Source organism: Notothenia rossii (genome assembly GCF_949606895.1).
Source record: "Notothenia rossii genome assembly, chromosome: 10".
NCBI lineage: Eukaryota > Metazoa > Chordata > Actinopteri > Perciformes > Nototheniidae > Notothenia > Notothenia rossii.
In genome coordinates this window covers 35,152,510-35,170,506 of record NC_136908.1, presented here as the reverse complement: position 1 = coordinate 35,170,506, position 17,997 = coordinate 35,152,510, and the positions used below count along the sequence as shown (strand labels likewise).

At 40.2% G+C, this 17,997-nt stretch overlaps 1 protein-coding gene across 2 annotated transcripts; it reads right to left on the bottom strand.

Moving 5' to 3' along the window:
- Positions 1–25: 25 nt before the first annotated feature.
- On the bottom strand, positions 26–17,851 carry LOC307021341 (uncharacterized protein). 2 transcript variants are annotated; one of them, XM_079653357.1, is made up of 6 exons: positions 17,032–17,851; positions 8,217–9,584; positions 6,430–6,850; positions 5,481–5,652; positions 404–2,787; positions 26–114 (listed from the first exon to the last, which is right to left on the bottom strand). In XM_079653357.1, the coding sequence occupies exons 3-5, from the start codon at positions 6,478–6,480 to the stop codon at positions 2,705–2,707; spliced, it is 306 nt and encodes a 101-aa protein (XP_079509483.1). In that variant the 5' UTR covers positions 6,481–6,850; positions 8,217–9,584; positions 17,032–17,851; the 3' UTR covers positions 26–114; positions 404–2,704. The 2 variants fall into 2 exon arrangements, with proteins under 2 accessions (XP_079509483.1, XP_079509482.1); XM_079653356.1 differs by lacking the exon at positions 17,032–17,851 and having other exon boundaries at positions 404–2,806; positions 8,217–8,372; positions 9,490–16,987.
- Between the last annotated feature and the right edge of the window lie 146 nt (positions 17,852–17,997).

The window sequence follows — 17,997 nt, the reverse complement described above, 5'->3', positions numbered from 1 at the left end:
GGCGTGCCAAAAATTACCACAAATGTTAACAGCACACATAGATTTAATTGTACAAAAGCAAATTAACAAACTAAATGGTGCAGGGCTCCCACTGGTAAAGGTGTTCCGTCCCCCCTGTGGCAGGCAGACAAAGACATTGTACATCTGTATGTTATTTGAACGTTGAACTTTCACAAGTACTTATAATATATGTATTGTTAGAATAGTTTGCATATATTTAAAAAAATAGTCATGAAAAAAGACATCTGACCGACTAGAGGGATTTACAGGATGTTTACACAAATAGCTTAATATTGTGAATTGGACAACAGCTTTCCTTCAAGGTAAGATAAAGTAATTGCTATACACATTCAGAAAAGTTATCCAACAGCAAACACTGTCATCCAGGTAATCATTATCTTACCTTTCGGTTCCTTGTCCTTAGTATTTCGCGGACAGGGAACACCTCGAGTTGGTTGTGAGAGCAATCTGTAATTGTATGGAATACATTATTTGCACAAATGTGCAGAACAGGTAAAGTACGTTTTGTATAGGGCTCAACTCAGAATGCACAAACATTTCCACTGTGTGACATAAGCACATTTAGTGTTTCCTACTGAGAAATCACAGAAGTTTAAGAGTCTACACATGGTTTTATTCAAAATCTTAGCTTCTCTGCCATTCCTTCGGGATGTTGCTGTGTCTGCTAATGGACTGATTACATCTTACATTGCTTGCTACTGAGTGGATATGTTTTAGTCTTATATTCATTACACTGGGACTTGGGCTCTGTAGCACTATATTACATTAAGCAATGATGTGCAAGCTTTCCATTCAATTATAAAGTATAGAAAGGTTTTAATGAATGTGACTTCAGCTTATCAGACAACATACATACAGGTTACTCTGTTGTGTCTTTGTTTTAACTCCAAAATGTGCATGTGTGATAAACATCAATATAGCATCCATGCATAACATTTGAAGGCAAATATGAGTCCGGCCTTTAATAAATCAATGTTTGGAACGTCTACAAAAATCGCAACATTAACTTACTGATGCTTATGTGGCATCTAAATGAGTAGAATACAAGCTAAACATACCTTTCATTTTGATGGTTTTTTACGTTCAATCAATCAATGTTTATTTATACAGCCCAATATCACAAATGTTACATTTGTCTCAGTGGACTTCACAGTTTGTACAGAATATCAGTATGACAATACGACACCCTCTGTCCTTAGACCCTCACATCGTACAAGGAAAAACTTCCAGAGAAAACCCAAAGTTTAAAGGGAAAAATGGGAGAAACCTCAGGGAGAGCAACAGAGGAGGGATCCCTCTCCCAGGACGGACAGACGTGCAATAGATGCCGTGTGTAAAATGAAAAGATAATACATTTGCAACATAGGTAGTCCAAATGTTTTGAAATGCATGTGTGTATAATAAGAAGATGAATCCACGAGGATATCCATCCAGGACTTATGATCCAGGACCGCAGCCACGACTCAAGATCCAGGACTCGCAATCCATGACACAGGACCGCAGGATCATCCATGACTCCGGATCCCGGCGTATATAGACACCAAAAAGAAAGAAATTTGGGGAAGCTGGGTTAATCGGAACATGAGAGTACACAGGTATAGACAGAGAGAAGGAAGAAGTAAGATGTCCCCCGACAAACTAAGCCTATATCAGCAAAACTAGGGGCTGAATCTAATCAGCCCTAACTATAAGCTTTATCAAAAAGGAAGGTCTTAAGCGCACTCTTAAAAACGGATAGGGTGTCTGCCGTCCGAACACAAACTGGAAGCTGATTCCACAAAAGTGGAGCTTGATAAGAAAAGGCTCTGGCTCCCATTGTACTTTTAGAGACTCTAGGAACAACCAACAACCCTGCATTCTTGGAACGCAATGCCCTAGTAGGACAATAGGGTATAATGAGTTCTTTAAGGTAAGATGGCGCCTGCCCATTAAGGGCTTTGTAGGCGAAAAGAAGAATTTTAAATTCTATCCTGTGTTCTATAGGGAGCCAGTGTAAGGCAGCCAGAACAGGAGTAATGTGGTCCCTTTTCCTAACTCTGGTTAGTACACGAGCTGCAGCATTTTGAATCAGCTGAAGCGACTTGACTGACTTCTTGGTACACCCTGATAATAAGGAGTTACAATAATCCAGCCTTGAAGTAACAAATGCATGGACTAGTTTCTCTGCATCGTTTTGAGGCAAGATATGCCTGATTTTTGCAATGTTACGTAGATGGAAGTAGGCGGTCCTTGAAATTGATTTTATGTGGGCGTTAAAGGATAAATCCTGATCAAATATAACACCAAGATTCCTTACAGTCTCACTGGAGGCCAAATTAATGCCATCCATAGTTAATATATCTTTAGATAATTTGTTTCATAGATTCTTCGGGCCAAGTACAATAACTTCAGTTTTGGTCGTGTTTAACATCAAAAAATGTAAGGTCATCCACGTTTTTAAGTCCTTGAGGCAGTCTTGAATTTTATTTAGATGATTAATTTCATCAGGCGTTGCTGCCGCTTTGGTGGGATTTGGTGTGATGGTTCCTGGTGTGATGGTGGGTGGGTGATGGGAGCCTGGTGTGATGGTGGGTGGGTGATGGGAGCCTGGTGTGGTGGTGGGTGGGTGATGGGAGCCTAGTGTGGTGGTGGGTCTGCTGTTTCCCCTGGTTGCTGATCACATGGCACCAAATGTAAGATATAGCTATCGGTTGGGTTGGGTTGGGTTGGGTGGGTCTTGGGGTGGTGTGTCAGGGGTCTCTTCTTGATCTGGGTTGAGTGTTGTCCCTGAGTTTGCAGTACAAATCTGTTTAAAAGCCAACATATTTATTTATTTATTATGTATAATACCAAAATGTTGCATTGGTTAGTTATCTGTTCATATATATTTATACATATCCACATCTGTTTATACAACCATTTCATTCATGCTTCCCCATTAGGGATGTTAAGATTCACCAATTCGCATCGGTGCACCGGCATAAACGTTCAAGATGCGAGTGCACCGGTTGAAAGACTGTACATCGGCTACAGTTTGGGTTGAACTCGCGATGCATCGATTGTAGCGTCTTTGCATTGGTAAAAAAACGATTCATCCATATAATATCCCCTCATCCTGTCAGCACTCAGCAGAGACGATCTTTGATCTTTGCTTCGCACTATGGAGGCCGAGTGTCTGAGTTATCAACACACATGGAAGTCGAAGAAAAGAGAAACACAGCGTACCGAAAAATACCTACAAATCAAACGTTTGACAACACTTCGGATTTTTCAAGAAAGACGGTCAACTTGAAAAATCGCTCGCAAATTGTAAACGATGCCGTGCCGCTTTAGTAGTACGAGGAATTTAGCGACGCACATAAAGAGGCGACATGGCTGCGGCTGAAAAGAGAAACCTGAAAGTTAGACATATGAGTTAAATCACTCAGTGAGGTGTTCTCTCAGAGAGAGTGGTGTTTAGTTTACAGCAGCCTGTGACTGCCAATAATAGTTTAAATGTCTTCCTTACTGTAAGCAGTTATGATAGAGCTGTTTGTGAAGGGTTATTTGTTTTCTTTATTGTTCCTATAGAAACCACTGCTTTCTGCTCACTGGTGAGTCAGCCTATGAGTGTTAAGCACATCAGGCTGGCAGCTGTATGGGCATTGCACTATGGTAGTTGTTATCTGCACATTGTGAATCATGGGCAATGCATCCTTAAATTGTTTAACTGTGAGGTGTTATACAATTGTACTCTGGAGAGTTTTTTAAGGTAAAAAAGGTAAAAAAGAAACAGCATGAAGGGATGTGCAGTGCTAGTAGAGAGAACCAAATATGTAAAGCACTTTTTTGTTAATGTATGATTTGCTTAATATAAAGAATAAAACAAAAATCCTCTGTCGTACCATAATGAAGTATCATTATTTTGCATCGTGTTGAATCGCATCGTATCGCCCCGAATCGCATAATGTTGAATCAAATCGTATCGAACTGTATCGCAACAGGGGTGAATCGTATCGCATCGCTTGATGTTTCAAATGTATCGTTAATGGATCGTATCGTTGGCAACGTATCGAGATGCGCATCGCATCGGCCTCAGTGATGGAGATGCACATCCCTACTCCCCATATTAGTATTTCATTTTACTTTCTGTTTCATCTTATTCTATTTTATAAGTATATATTTGACTTATTCCTGCATGTTAGTTTTGTACGTACGTTGTTGGACTAGTTTCTTCTTGCAGTATTTTATTTCTTCTTGTACTGTTTGTATGCTGCATTGTTGGAGGAGCCTGGGAGTTAAGATTGTCATTGGCAACAACTACGCTGTAGCGGTGCATATGACAATAACACCTTTGAATATTGAATGTTTGAAAACAGGAACATGGAATACACACACATACATTATAAAATATGAAATTAGGCCAATGTGCAAAACATGCAAAAAAAGGCAACCCTAATCTACCTAAACTGTAAAAAAAGTCAAACTGATTGAGTATGTTTATAAATATTTATAAATGTTTACAGCAATCAAACTGATCGCTTCAATATTTGCAAAAGTCAATGGTATCCCCCACACTGGGTTATCATTGGAAAATGGAAGTTTGATAAGTGAACAAAATGTATTTATTTAAGTTTTGGCCTGCAATATAATTAGGACTCATATGTGAGATTGTGCGAGAGCTGTCACTGGCTTTATTTCTAGACTTTGCTATCCATATGTTCAGGTGGGAAAGATGTGCTGGGTCAGGTCACTTGAGAAGACGTGTGTGGGGGCCGGCGTGTCTTCAGTGCGCTCTTTGTGCACCACAGAACGCATTGGAGACACAGTGTGGTACTTGCATCTGTTCTGCCATTGTTTACTGCTATTTCATGTTATCTTGGATTTTTTTCATCAGCTCCACAACTGACCACGAGTGTCAGTACTATACTGTTTCAACCATCTCCTCTGCGCTCCGATGGTGGGGAATGTGTTGGCGAGACAGTGTTGATGAAATACTAAGTGGAATTTGATTTGAGATTTGAGTTGGCTTACTTCTTTTACCATTGAAAGATGCTTATGGAATTAGTTATGGCTCACAAGCATATGCACAAATAACACTGATGGTTTGAATGTAGGATCTTTAAGAAACGTGTGATATTAACTGAAATTAAATATGTGAGAGGTTATATGTATAATGATGCTTATAACATGTATTTATACAATCTGGCTTCAATTCACCACCTCACAATATGCATAGACAATTTCCCCTGTCAACATAATCTTCTGTCAATTAAAAAAAATATATAGATTACAACTTTGCATGGGAAGTGGCATACACCTCTTTCAAGCCCTGTTTTGTGCATACATAACAGTTATAAATGAGACCCCAGCTCTTTAAAATGACTCTCTTTGTTGCTTTGAAATAAACAGGACAAATCAACACCACACATTGTATAACAGATAGTCAATATATGCATGAGTGACTCGTGCAGATGGTTATTAAATAAATGCAATCTCACCTGCAACCATCAGATTGTAGATGACCTCCACATTTTCGAGGCATGTCTTGGTGTATGTGGTCAGCTGGGCATGCGTGGGCATCAACACGTTTGTTTTAGATGCCACCCTCTTGCTAGGGGGATACGCAAACAGCAGCAGGGGCTTCAAGCCAAGGGCATGCAACTTTTCCATCTGGGAAAGTAATTGTTGAGGTAGAGAGATCAATTAGATAAATACACAAAACTGTTGTTTACATTTGTTGAATTTATCTGCAAGCTTGCCCTGAAGTAGCATCAAAATAAATCATCTACACTAATATCCTGGCATCATAATAAAAACAATGATTTGTTCATAATGTTTTGTTGAATACATTGGGAATTTTTAACTTATGAGACATTTCCTAAACTTCCTACACATAATAGTTAATTCTGTTTGAAAATCATTAATCATGAATTATATTCTCATTAAAGGCAGGGTATGTAAGTTTGAGAAACCGGCTCGAGATACACTTTTTGTTATATTCCATGGAATGCTCTTAACATCCCGATAGCTATGAATATCCGAAGTGTTTTGACAAAAAATCCATAAAAAAAATTCATCTGTGGAAGCCGTAATACTGTAAAGAGCACGACTAATTATTTTAGCCGGCCCGGCTGTATAACTGGACGGACTACGTGCCTGTCAGCCTTCCATCTGTGCACAAACTTATCCCGTGCCCTCATTGGTCATGTGCGCGTTCGTGTGTGTTGGAGGAGGGGCTCGGTAAGGAAGTGGCAGGTTTTTTACGGCTGTGTATTTTCAAATCCTAGCGCACTCAAGCTGGTTTCTCAAAATTACATACCCTACCTTTAATGATACAATTAATACTGTGGATGTGAAGCAATACCAGTTAATTTATAATCCTCTGACAAAGTAATAAAACTACTTTTCACACTTTTGGTGAATGAGATAATTCTGTAAACTACATACCAGAATGGCGGCGTCATCAATAACGTGGGACTTGATTCGTTTTTTTGTCATTGATGACAACCACTGCTGCGGCTGGCTTTGGAATTTTTCTATTTTCTTTTTCAGTCTCAAATTTTGGGCTGTTTATGGTTACATACTGGGCAGATTTTATTACCACAGTAAATACTTTGCCTACAGCTTGGGCAGGTCTTTTTTTGGGACCCTCCAGCCATTTGTAGGAGTGAGAGAGTGAGTGATTAAAAGAGAAAGTGAGAGAGAGTGATGGAAAAAGAGAAGGTGAGAGAGTGATTGAAAGAGAAAGTGAGAGAGTGATAGAAAGAGAGACAGTGAGAGAGAGAGTGGCTCTTAAAAGTGCTGTTGGTTTTATATGTGTGTGTGTGTGTGGATATGTGTGTGTTGGTGATATAGAGTTGTAAAGAAGCTGTAAAACAGGAAAAATAAAAACATGATTAGGATTATTTAGAATAACAGTAACATCTGTGCATTACTCTATTATGCAATAATAATTTAGTATAATTTATACTGTGCATATTGTTATATTATGAGGGACATGGCATACAAACAATACAGACACAATACACAAACAATACACAAAATGAAGAGAGTGCAATAATAATTAATCTGTGCATTACTCTATTATGCAATAATAATTTAGAAGCTGTAAAACAGGAAAAATAAAAACATGATTAGGATTATTTAGAATAACAGTAACATCTGTGCATTACTCTATTATGCAATAATAATTTAGTATAATTTATACTGTGCATATTGTTATATTATGAGGGACATGGCATACAAACAATACAGACACAATACACAAACAATACACAAAATGAAGAGAGTGCAATAATAATTAATCTGTGCATTACTCTATTATGCAATAATAATTTAGTATAATTTATATATCTTCTACTATATATTTTAATTCTACAATGTAACAATCCCAATGTCCCCACTGGCCAGTCAAATCCTCTGGAAAAACTCCAGGTCCACATTTTCTGTTCCACTCCATCGACGATTCCACTATTAACACTCTGTGTTGAAAGCTGTCTTTACAACACATGGGCAAATACAAGCATTTAAACATATTTTTCTAACCGGCACCTCCACTATCCAACTGTGCCGGGGACAGCTAATGTCATTTAGCTGTATGAACTATAAATGCTATCCAGCTGTATAAACTATAAATGCTATCCAGCTACAAACTTTGACCGGAAAGCCGGAGGCTAGCTGAACGTGGCCGCTAGCTTGCGCGTAGCCTATTGTAAAAGCTAAACACACTACAAAACTCAACATAATATCCAGGAATGAAACGCTATAGAGACTGTGCTACATTGGAATAAATAAAAGTAATATCATTTCGTGTTTTAAAGAAATAAACTCCGTTTATTCCGTTTACTCAACTCAGTTGAGTAGCACTTGAAATGTTTTAGCTCTATGAAACCTGATGTACTTATATGATTCGGTTTTCTTCAAGTTTGTATCTTCTTGGTCGAATGCACTTATTGTAAGTCGCTTTGGATAAAAGCGTCAGCTAAATGCAATATAATGTAATGTAATGAAAAACTATGCGGGCTAATGACTGATCCGAGCGAGTTTGTGTACAAGGAGAAGAGGAGGGGACCAAGAACAGAGCCCTGAGGGACCCCTGTAGTTAATTGACAAGGGTCGGACTCCGACCCTCTCCAAGTAACCCTGTAGGTGCGGTCTTTGAGGTATGAGGTCAGGAGGGAAAGTGCAGAGCCTGAAACGTTTTGGAGTGTGCGAAGGAGAATTTGATGGTTCACCGTGTCGAATGCAGCAGACAGGTCCAAAAGGATGATGACAGAGGAGAGGGAGGCTGCTTTAGCCGTGTGCAGTTCCTCAGTGACAGCAAGGAGGGCAGTTTCTGTTGAGTGACCTGCCTTGAAACCAGACTGGTGCAGATCCAGAAGGTTGTTCTGATGGAGATAACAGAAGAGTTGTTAAAAGACAGCGCATTCAAGTGTTTTAGACAGGAACGGGAGGAGAGAGACAGGCCTGTAGTTTATAACATCAGACAGGTTGAGAGTGGGTTTCTTTAGGAGAGGGTTTACTCTTGCCTCCTTGAGGCTGTTTGGAAAGAGACCAGAAGTTAGAGAACTGTTGATGAAATGGGTGAGAAATGGTAGAATATCAGGAGCGATAGTCTGAAGGAGGTTTGAAGGGATAGGGTCCAGAGGACAGGTGGTAGGGCGGGCAGAGGTAATGAGGGTAAGAACCTCACTTGGAGAGAGAGGGGAAAAGGAGGTCAGTGTGTGGGTGAAGGGAGGGTCTGGTGACCCAGCGGTGAGTAAAGGTGAGTCAGAAAAAGAAGAGCGAATATCATCAACCTTTTTTCTAAGTGGTTAACAAAGTCGCTTGACAGAAGGGAGGAGGGGGAAGGGGCTTTGGGGGGTTCCAAGAGGGTGGAAAAGATGGAAAATAGTTTTTGGGGATTGGAATAGGAAGATTGGATCTTATCTTGAAAGAAAGTGCTTTTTGCCTGAGAGATCGAAGCAGAGAAAGAGGAGAGGAGAGCCTGATAGGTTAGGAGGTCGTCACGGTGTTTGGATTTCCACCGTTTCCGCTCTGCTGCCCGAAGGATGGTTCTATTAGCACGCAGTGCGTCATTTAGCCAGGGAGCAGGAGGGGACTGACGAGCCTGCCGAAATGTGAGAGGACAGAGAGTGTCCAGATAGGATGAGAGAGTAGAGAGGAGAGTTTCTCCAGCAGAGTTCGGAGGCAGGAGTTGGAACGAGTCAGAGGAAGGGAGGGCTGAGAGCACCGATGAGGCAAAGGTAGAGGGGGAGAGGGAACAAAGGTTGCGGCGAACAGGTGCAGAATTAGAAGAGATTAGTTTGTTATGTTTGGAGAGGGGTAGAGAGAATTAAATGAAGAGGTGATTGGATGCGTGGAGTGGGTTTACAGAGAGGTTAGAAGTAGTGCAGTTCCTTGAGAATATGAGATCAAGGATATTCCCAGCTTTATGAGTTGGTGGGGATGGAGACAGTGAGAAAGCAAAGGTGGTTAACAGAGATGTTAGTTTGTCTATCTTCCCTGTCTGGAGGTTGAAGTCTCCGAGAAGTACAGCGGGAGGGCCAGTTTCAGGGATGTGTGAAGATTATCTAATTCCTCCAAGAAGTCCCCCAAGGCACCTGGTGGATGGTAGAGAACAACAATGGTTAATTGTATAGGATGGCTTACTGTGACGGCATGGAATTCAAAGGTGGAAGGAGTGAAGTTAGGTAGCTTGAAGAGGGAAAAGCTCCATTTGGGAGAGAGCAGGAGACCAGTGCCACCTCCTCTGCCAGTGGGTCTGGGTGTATGGGAGAAGGAATATGCTGTGGAGAGAGCTGCTGGGGTGGATGTGTTGGATGGAGTAATCCAGGTATCAGTGAGAGCAAGGAAATCCAGGGACTGCAGGGAAGCGTAGCCAGAGATGAAGTCAGCCTTAGGAACAGCTGACTGGCAGTTCCACAGGCCACCTGAAACTAGATGTTGGATCTCAGTGGAGCATGTGGGATAGACGAGAGCTGGGGTTATACCGATTAGGAGATACACGGGGCCAGTGATAATTGCGAGAAGACACATGAATAGGAATGGAGAAAATACACATGATTATAGCATGAGGGGCTAAAAAACTAAATAAAACACCAGAGATACTTAGCTCAATCAAAGTAGGATTTGCCTCCTCTTTGCCTCCCTCGTGACTCCCGCAGGACTCTAATGTCTTCGTCAGTCTTACTCCCGCAGGACTCCAATGTCTTCGTCAGTCTTCGTCAGTCTGACGCTGAAGCTGACTCTTCTTCTTCTTCTTCTTCTTCTTCTTCTTTTCTTTAATGGCGAATCGCTTCCACTTGGAGCATATATCGCCACCTACTGTTTAGTTATTAAATGTTCATACTAAATCCTTGTCCTCAGACCAGTGCTTTTGAGGAATTTGAAGATCAGCTTGTTTGCTTCATTTCTTGATTTACTTTCAAATATTGCCTTGAAATCCATGTCCTTGATGTTGAGTTGTTCCGGTGCAGTTGCAATCAGATGCAGTGATGAGTTTAGTCCAGAGTGTCCCAATTTTATCCTGCTGTTAATGCTCTGCTCTCTTCTACTACTCCCCCAAGTGCTTCCTGTTCCTACTTCCCTTTGTATCTGATATAAATGTCTTCCTTTGGTGTTACTGTCCCATAGTTTTTGCCATTGTTGCTTGATAACCACTTTTGTAAAAGATTTGACTTCTGCTCTACTGATGGGTACCATAATATCAATCTGGTTTGCTTTCAAACCACATTTTGCCAGTTGATCCACTACTTCATTCCCTCTAATGCCCACATGCGCTGGAACCCACACAAATTGAACAACAATTCCCAGATGAACTAACCTAAACATGCTTGTAAAATTCCGTGTAAAATATCCTGACGACATTCTGAAGAGAAGTTGTTACTCTATACTCTCCAGAGCTGCACTGGAGTCAGAGCAAATGACCACTCGCATTGGCTGTATTTCCTCTACCCACTGAAGTGCTAGAGAGATAGCCATCATCTCTACTGTATATACTGCAATGTGATCACTTGTACGCTTTCCCACTTTGACTTTTAACTCAGGAACATAAAATGCACAACTCGTTAGACCATTTTCTGGATTTTTGGATCCATCAGTAAATATTTGTATAAAGTGCCCATATTGTTCATGTAGAACAGTGTTCACATAAGCCTGTACATTGAATTTGTTTTTCATTGAATGTACCCGTTTCAATAGTGATAAATCTACTATAGGTTGAGGTAGCAACCATGGTGGAACAGCTGATAACAACACCGTCGGACTAATATTCCATTCTTTAACTTTGAATTCCTTACATATTTCCGAAACACAAAAACAAAAACTTTCTTTTTTTATTTTGTTACTTTCCCAACTTGTTTGTACAGTTTGTTTAGTAGGGTGAGTATCTTTATGACCCTGTAGATTTGCCCAGTAATTAACAATTAACTGCTTTCTCCTCAAAGAAATAGGTACTTCTCCGACCTCTACCTCAAGTGCCGACACTGGTGTAGATCTTACTGCCCCACAGCATATCCTTAGTGCTTGTGCCTGGACTCTATCTAATTTTTGAAGAGAAGAGTATGCAGCTGACCCATACATTATTAGTCCGTATTCTATGGCTGATCTTATTAAGGCCGTGTATACGTTCCTCAAAGCAGCTTTATCAGCCCCCCACTTAGTGCCTGCCAAGCACCTCATAACATTTTAAACCCTTTTAAATGTATCTACTACTTTATCAATGTGAGTACTCCATGTGATTCTCTCGTCCAACCATATTCCCAGAAATTTAAATGTCTTCACTTTCTTTAGATCTTGTCCATAAAGTTTTAACCTAACCTCCTCACCTATCCTTTTCCTCGTAAAAAATAAAGTTTCAGTTTTTTCCACCGACAATCTAAACCCCGATGTCAGAGACCAGCTTTCAATTTCCCTAATGGCTTCCTGAATCTTAGCTACAATATATATTAAATTTCTGCCCCTTTTCCAAATAGCTCCATCATCTGCAAAAAGTGACTTACCAATATCAGATCCTACTTGTGTATATATATCATTGATCATGATAGAAAATAAAAGAGGACTGATGACACTCCCCTGCGGGGTTCCATTTTCAACTTCATGCCTTCGAGAATATGACTTGCCAACTCGGACTCTGATGGCACGGCCAAACAAAAAATCCCTAATCCAATTATATACATTACCTCCCAGACCCATAATGTCCAGTTTTATTAATAATCCTTCCTTCCACATCATATCGTAAGCTTTTTCCACATCAAAGAATACAGCTACAACACACTCCTTGTTCGCTTGGGCTTTCCTGACTTCAGACTCCAGGCACAGCAGTGGATCTAAAGTACTCCGCCCTCTTCTAAACCCACTCTGATAAGGAGTCATTAGTTCATTTTCCTCAATGTAGTATGTTAGCCTTTCTGTTATCATTCTTTCCATAACTTTACACAAGTGTGATGTCAGAGCTATAGGTCTATAACTGCCTGGACTGGTTGGATCTTTCCCAGGTTTCCTAATAGGAATAATGACTGACTCTTTCCATATTATTGGCAGCTTCCCTTTCTCCCAGATCTTATTGTACATCTCCAGCAGCTTTCCTAATGCAAAATCACTTAATTTGGTCAACATTATATAACATACATTATCTTTCCCAGGAGCAGTCATTTTACACTTACTTAATGCTCTTCTCAACTCTTGAATAGAGAAAGGTATATTTACAACACTCTGCGACGAATGTCTTTCTTCATATACATTAGGATGCTCATCTAACACTTTCTGCCTCCTGATCTTACCTTCTTCTGTCAAATTTTCCGAAGAATGAACTTTGACAACATTTTCAGCTAGAATTTCTGCCTTCTCCAAAGCACCAGTGGCAACTTCCCCTCCAATCTCTAATACTGGCAGGTTACTCTGATGTCTTATTCCCCTCATCTTCTTAATCATTCCCCATACTTTATCTAATGGTGTAGTTCTCCCAATACTTGAACAGAATCCTCTCCAACACTCCCTTTTTGCTCTTTTAACAATGTTCCTTACCTGAGCCTGTGCCTTTTTATATTCTAATAAATTATGTAATGAATGTGTCTTTCTTAGCTTTCCAAACAGCCTGATTTTGTTTCGGATTGCATCATTACAGTCTTTGTTCCACCACGGTACCATCTTAACACATTTACCAAGTTTCCCAGTTTTATTCCCAATAGTTTGATTAGCGCTTTTAATTATATTTGAAGTAAATTGCTCATTTATTTCATCAATACTTTCTGCCATATCAATCTGATCCAATTCATTATCGCACAATTTAGCAAACATCTCCCAATTTGCTTTAGAAAAAGTCCATCTCATGATACCGTCTAGCTCAACCACATGATTTATATCAAACTTGATTATAATTGGAAGATGATCACTCCCAATACTGTTATTTGCCAATACTTCCCAACTGCTCCCAGAAGCTAATTCACTTGTTACAAGAGTTAGGTCGATCGCAGACTCTGTTCCATCTCTAAAATTGATCCTTGTACCTTGCCCATTATTTAAACAAACTAATTCCTTTGCTTCCATTAAATCCTCCACCACCTGTCCGTTGTAATCTGTTGATCTCCCTCCCCACATTGTATTATGTGCATTAAAATCACCACACCATATTATTTCATTTCCTTGGCAAAGACTGTCTAATTCCTCTATTCTGAGTTTATTACATGGATTATAAAAATTCAGGACACTAATTTTCCTTTTATTAATCCAAACTTCTACACCCACTATTTCTAAATCATGACTGTTCTTAAAAGTTAGCTTACTATAAGACATGACTTCTCTGATAAAGATTGCACATCCCCCTCCCTGGCCATCATTTCTATCTTGTCTTATAGCAGTATATCCCCCAATTATGAAGTCCAAATGAGTCTTCAGCCATGTTTCTTGAATACAAATAACGTCTGGTTTTTCTTTTAACTGATATATATAGGTCTTGAATTCTTGTCCATTTGCAATAAGGCTTCTAGCATTCCATTGCAGAATGAGAAAAACCATTCATCTACTCAATCTGTGAATCATCATTATTGGTGGCTAGCATTTCATGTATCATTTCAACGGTTATATCCTTTATCCCCAAAAATTCACCTGCTGCCTCCACTATTGTTTTCAGTCTTGACCTCTTTTTTGTCTGTTGTAACGCAACATTCACCACTTTTCCAATAAAGGCCACAAACTTGTACTTATTAACAATCAATGCATCCTCTCCTATCACACACTTATGTGAACACTTTGTGGAGCTTTCCTTTGCCTGTGGGAGTTTGGGAAAATCTTTTGAAGAGAACATACTTGCTGCTACTTGGGATTTCCTAGCTATGTTTAGTGAAACCTTTTCTGTTGCTTCAGCATATGAGACTTTATTTTGCACTTTGTATCTCTGCACCTCCTTGGCCTTTTTCTGCACTTCACAGCCCTGATACGCAGCACTATGTTCCCCACCACAGTTACAACATTTCACCTTAGCACATGCAGTACAACTACCATATTCATGTTCCCCCGCACATGTTGGACACCTGGGCTTAGTTGCTTTGCACTTGTCTGCCACATGCCCAAACCTTTGGCACTTAAAGCACCGCAGAGGTTTAGGGATGAATTCTCTTACTGGAAAGCTCATGCAACCGATCATTATCTTCTGTTGCATTGTTTCTTCAAACTGAAGAAGAACAGACAAACTATCCACTATCTTACCTTGATACCTAGTAGGAAGACGCTTGACTACAGTCACTTTCCCCCCTTTAATTTCCTTCTTGAGTTCTTCTATGCCCATTTCTATGGGAACTCCACTGATAACTCCAAGTATTTTCCGATTTGCTCCAGGAACATGGCATTTAATTCGAACTTCATTCAGGGTCTTCATTTTTCAGTAACTTTTCCTGTTGTCTTGCATTAATCAACTCAACCAACATCCGTCCTTTGCTCAGAAATCTTGCTTGTTTTATCGATCCAATTTCTTTGTGAATTGCTTTAGTCAGGGCCACTGGATGTAGCTTAGCTGCGGATTGCTCACCAAACTCCACAATCACTTTCCACTCTTCATTCTCAATCCTTTTCTTTACTTTCTTCAATTCATTCTGTGAATCAGATTCACTAAGACTGTCACTTGACATGTCTATCTTCTTTCTTGAAGTCTTTTTCCTTACTTCATTCCATCCTCCTTCAGATGCACTTTCCATATCCTCCTCTCCAGGACTCAAAGAAGCCATTCCACCAGCTGCTCTCAATCTCGCACTCACTTCAACGTTCACTCCTATCTCCGTCTACTCAGTCTCAGCACGTGTCCACCACTCCTGGTCTCGCAATATCGCTTCTCACACCGAATCAAAGCAAGAGCTCTGGTCAGGGCCCTGAAGCTGACTCTCCAGGAAAGAGCTACCTAAAATGGACACCTACTCAATAAAGCTCTGAGTATTCTACAAATGTTTAAACCAAAGTTAAACCTAGCAGTCAGTTAGTTCAGTTTTAAGGTTTCAGTCAAATTACTTGTCCCAAGACAGATACTGTAGTGGTTTTGAGATTTAAAATCACAATTTCAGTCAGATCAACTACAGAGTATTTATACAGAGTACACCAGAGGTGGGGACTCGAGTCACATGACTTGACTCGAGTCGCATATTTTTTGACTTGAGACTTGCTTGACTAACATTGATAAAAGACTTGACTTGACTTTGACTTGGTATTCATGACTTGAGACTTGACTTAAGCTTGAGACAGATGACTTGAAAGGACTTGACTGTTTAAAATTAAATATTTGCGTTTGTTTTTGTAGTGCGATATTACGTTTAGTTTTTTCGAAAAACGTGATTATAACGCCATGCGCGCAAACCTGGCAACCCGCTAGACGGCAGGAGTGTCAGTTAACATGGCAGCGGCTAGCTTTACTCCAAAAATAGTTAAGTTTGGATTCAAGGATTATTTTGTCGATGACGCTAATAAGAAGAGAACAGCGGTATGCAGGGTCTGCAGCATAAAGATCAGTGACAGGACCACCACAACATCCAACTTCATTCGTCACTACAAAAAAAACCCACAGAGAAAGGTAGGCTATGTGACTGTTTTGTGATAGCTAGAAAGCTAACGTTAAGTTTAAACTACGATAGACTTGGTTTCAAATCGATTAAGCAAAGAGAAGACAAAACGGGGTAAATGAACACTAGAACCGCCAAGGGATTCATTTTGACTAACCCTGATACTGACGGGCTGTCAGGAGAGAGAGAGAGAGGAAAAGAGATGCCTCGTTTATTTCCCCTGTGTTATTATCAGAAGTTACTGAAAACTTTTGAATAATGTAGTTCATCTACTTTTAGTGGTTTGTTTAAATGTTTTAATTATGTTGTTTTTGTTTGTAGAAGTGCATCATTCCTTGATTTATTGTAAAATGAATCTGAACTTTTTGATCTGTTATGATGATAAACTGAAGCCATTTCTAAATTAACCCAATTAAGTGAGTTTGAAATCGTCCTGCTTAGTTTATAAGGAAATTATGAAGAGGAACAAATTAAATGGTTTGAAAATGATATCTATGTAGGTGCTGACGCTGTTGGCGGTAATAGTGTTAACAGACATTTTAATTAAACATGTGTAATGGCAAATGCCATATATGATTTTCTTACCTGGAATTCTGCCTTTTTGAACAGACTTTTTGAGTCCTAGCTATATTGTCTACAGTTCTGGGGTTAATATGAATCTAATATGATTGTCATCGGTCTAAATTAGATTTCAAATGATTAACTGTGTATGTAATGAAGATCATAGTGTGGGTTGAATCCATTTTCATAACCACTGTCTTTTAACTGATTTAAATGCGGAAACTGGGCTTATTCATCAGAATTTCGTATGACTTGACTTGACTTGCTTGACCTGAGCAATGACTTGCCTTGACTTGCTTGACTCTCACCACAGTGACTTGGGACTTGCTTAATACTTGTAGGTCAAGAATTGAGACTTGCTCATGACTTGCACATGTAGGACTTACTCCCACCTCAGGAGTACACACACTGAAACAGAGAAGTCTAAAAACAGAATGTTACTCACACAATTCTAGAAGTCACCAGTTGTTATCCTGTCAAAATCGAGTTGCACACTGGCAGGTCAGTGACCAGGATGAGATTTAGGCCCCGTCCACACGAGGACGCATACGGCTAAACGCATAGGATTAACGCAAACGCAATCGCAAAAAAGCTTCCGTCCACACGCAATGTTCACCGGATAGTGTCTGTCCACACGAGACAGCTCCGTTTAGCTCCAACCGCTGGAGAAGCTGCAGTACATATACAGGAGCCTGTACGTGGCGCTGTAACTTCCTCCACAAAAGCAGCGAAGAAGCATGGTTGTCATGGTTGCCCTTCTGTTTATTCTCCGCGGTAGGGGCCGACGGAACCGGGCAGAGTTTTTCGCCAGTCATCGTGTTAAAAGTGCCGGTCAAAGGTCTTCTTTGTTATTTATTGAGCTTTAAAACAAATGAATAACGAATCTATATAATATAATAATATAATACATGGAGCCTCTCTTTTTCCTCCCTCTCTTCGGACAGCGTCAGTGTCTGTCTCAAGCAGCAGCTGATCCAGTAATGAGTGACCCGGCCGACAGTAAAAATAAACATATTTATAACTAGTTTAGGTAGTTTGAGAGGTAATTAAAATAGCTAAGGGTGATGATCTGACTTGGAGTGTGTGTTTCGCTCCATTCACCGCTGCATCACAGCGGGGGGAGCTGCAGGTGAGCAGAGCTGCGTGTCTCCGTCCTGTCAGATTAGACTTCACTCGCGTTTATGTCCATATCGAGAGAAAGATAAATAATCTGAATTTAGTGTGCAGTTTACTTTGATGCGGGGGTGAGCAGCAGAGGTGGGGAGAGGCGGGGCTATTTCGTCATCATTATCAGAAAATGATCATATAGACAAGTTTACGCGCCAAAACACGGGTAGCGCCATGACACTACACAAATGCACTTCATTTCCGCCGGAAGTCTTTTGCACAGCGTCTGTCGGTGTAAACCGAT

Coding starts and splice junctions, on each gene's coding strand:
- LOC307021341 (XM_079653356.1), bottom strand. CDS start 10,020: ATGTGTCTTCTCGCAATTATCACTGGCCCCGTGTATCTCCTAATCGGT. Junction 8,373..9,489: donor CGGAGACTTCAACCTCCAGA/CAGGGAAGATAG, acceptor TGTTATCTCCAT/CAGAACAACCTTCTGGATCT. Junction 6,851..8,216: donor TGTCTGCTGCATTCGACACG/GTGAACCATCAA, acceptor CCTGTTTTACAG/CTTCTTTACAACTCTATATC.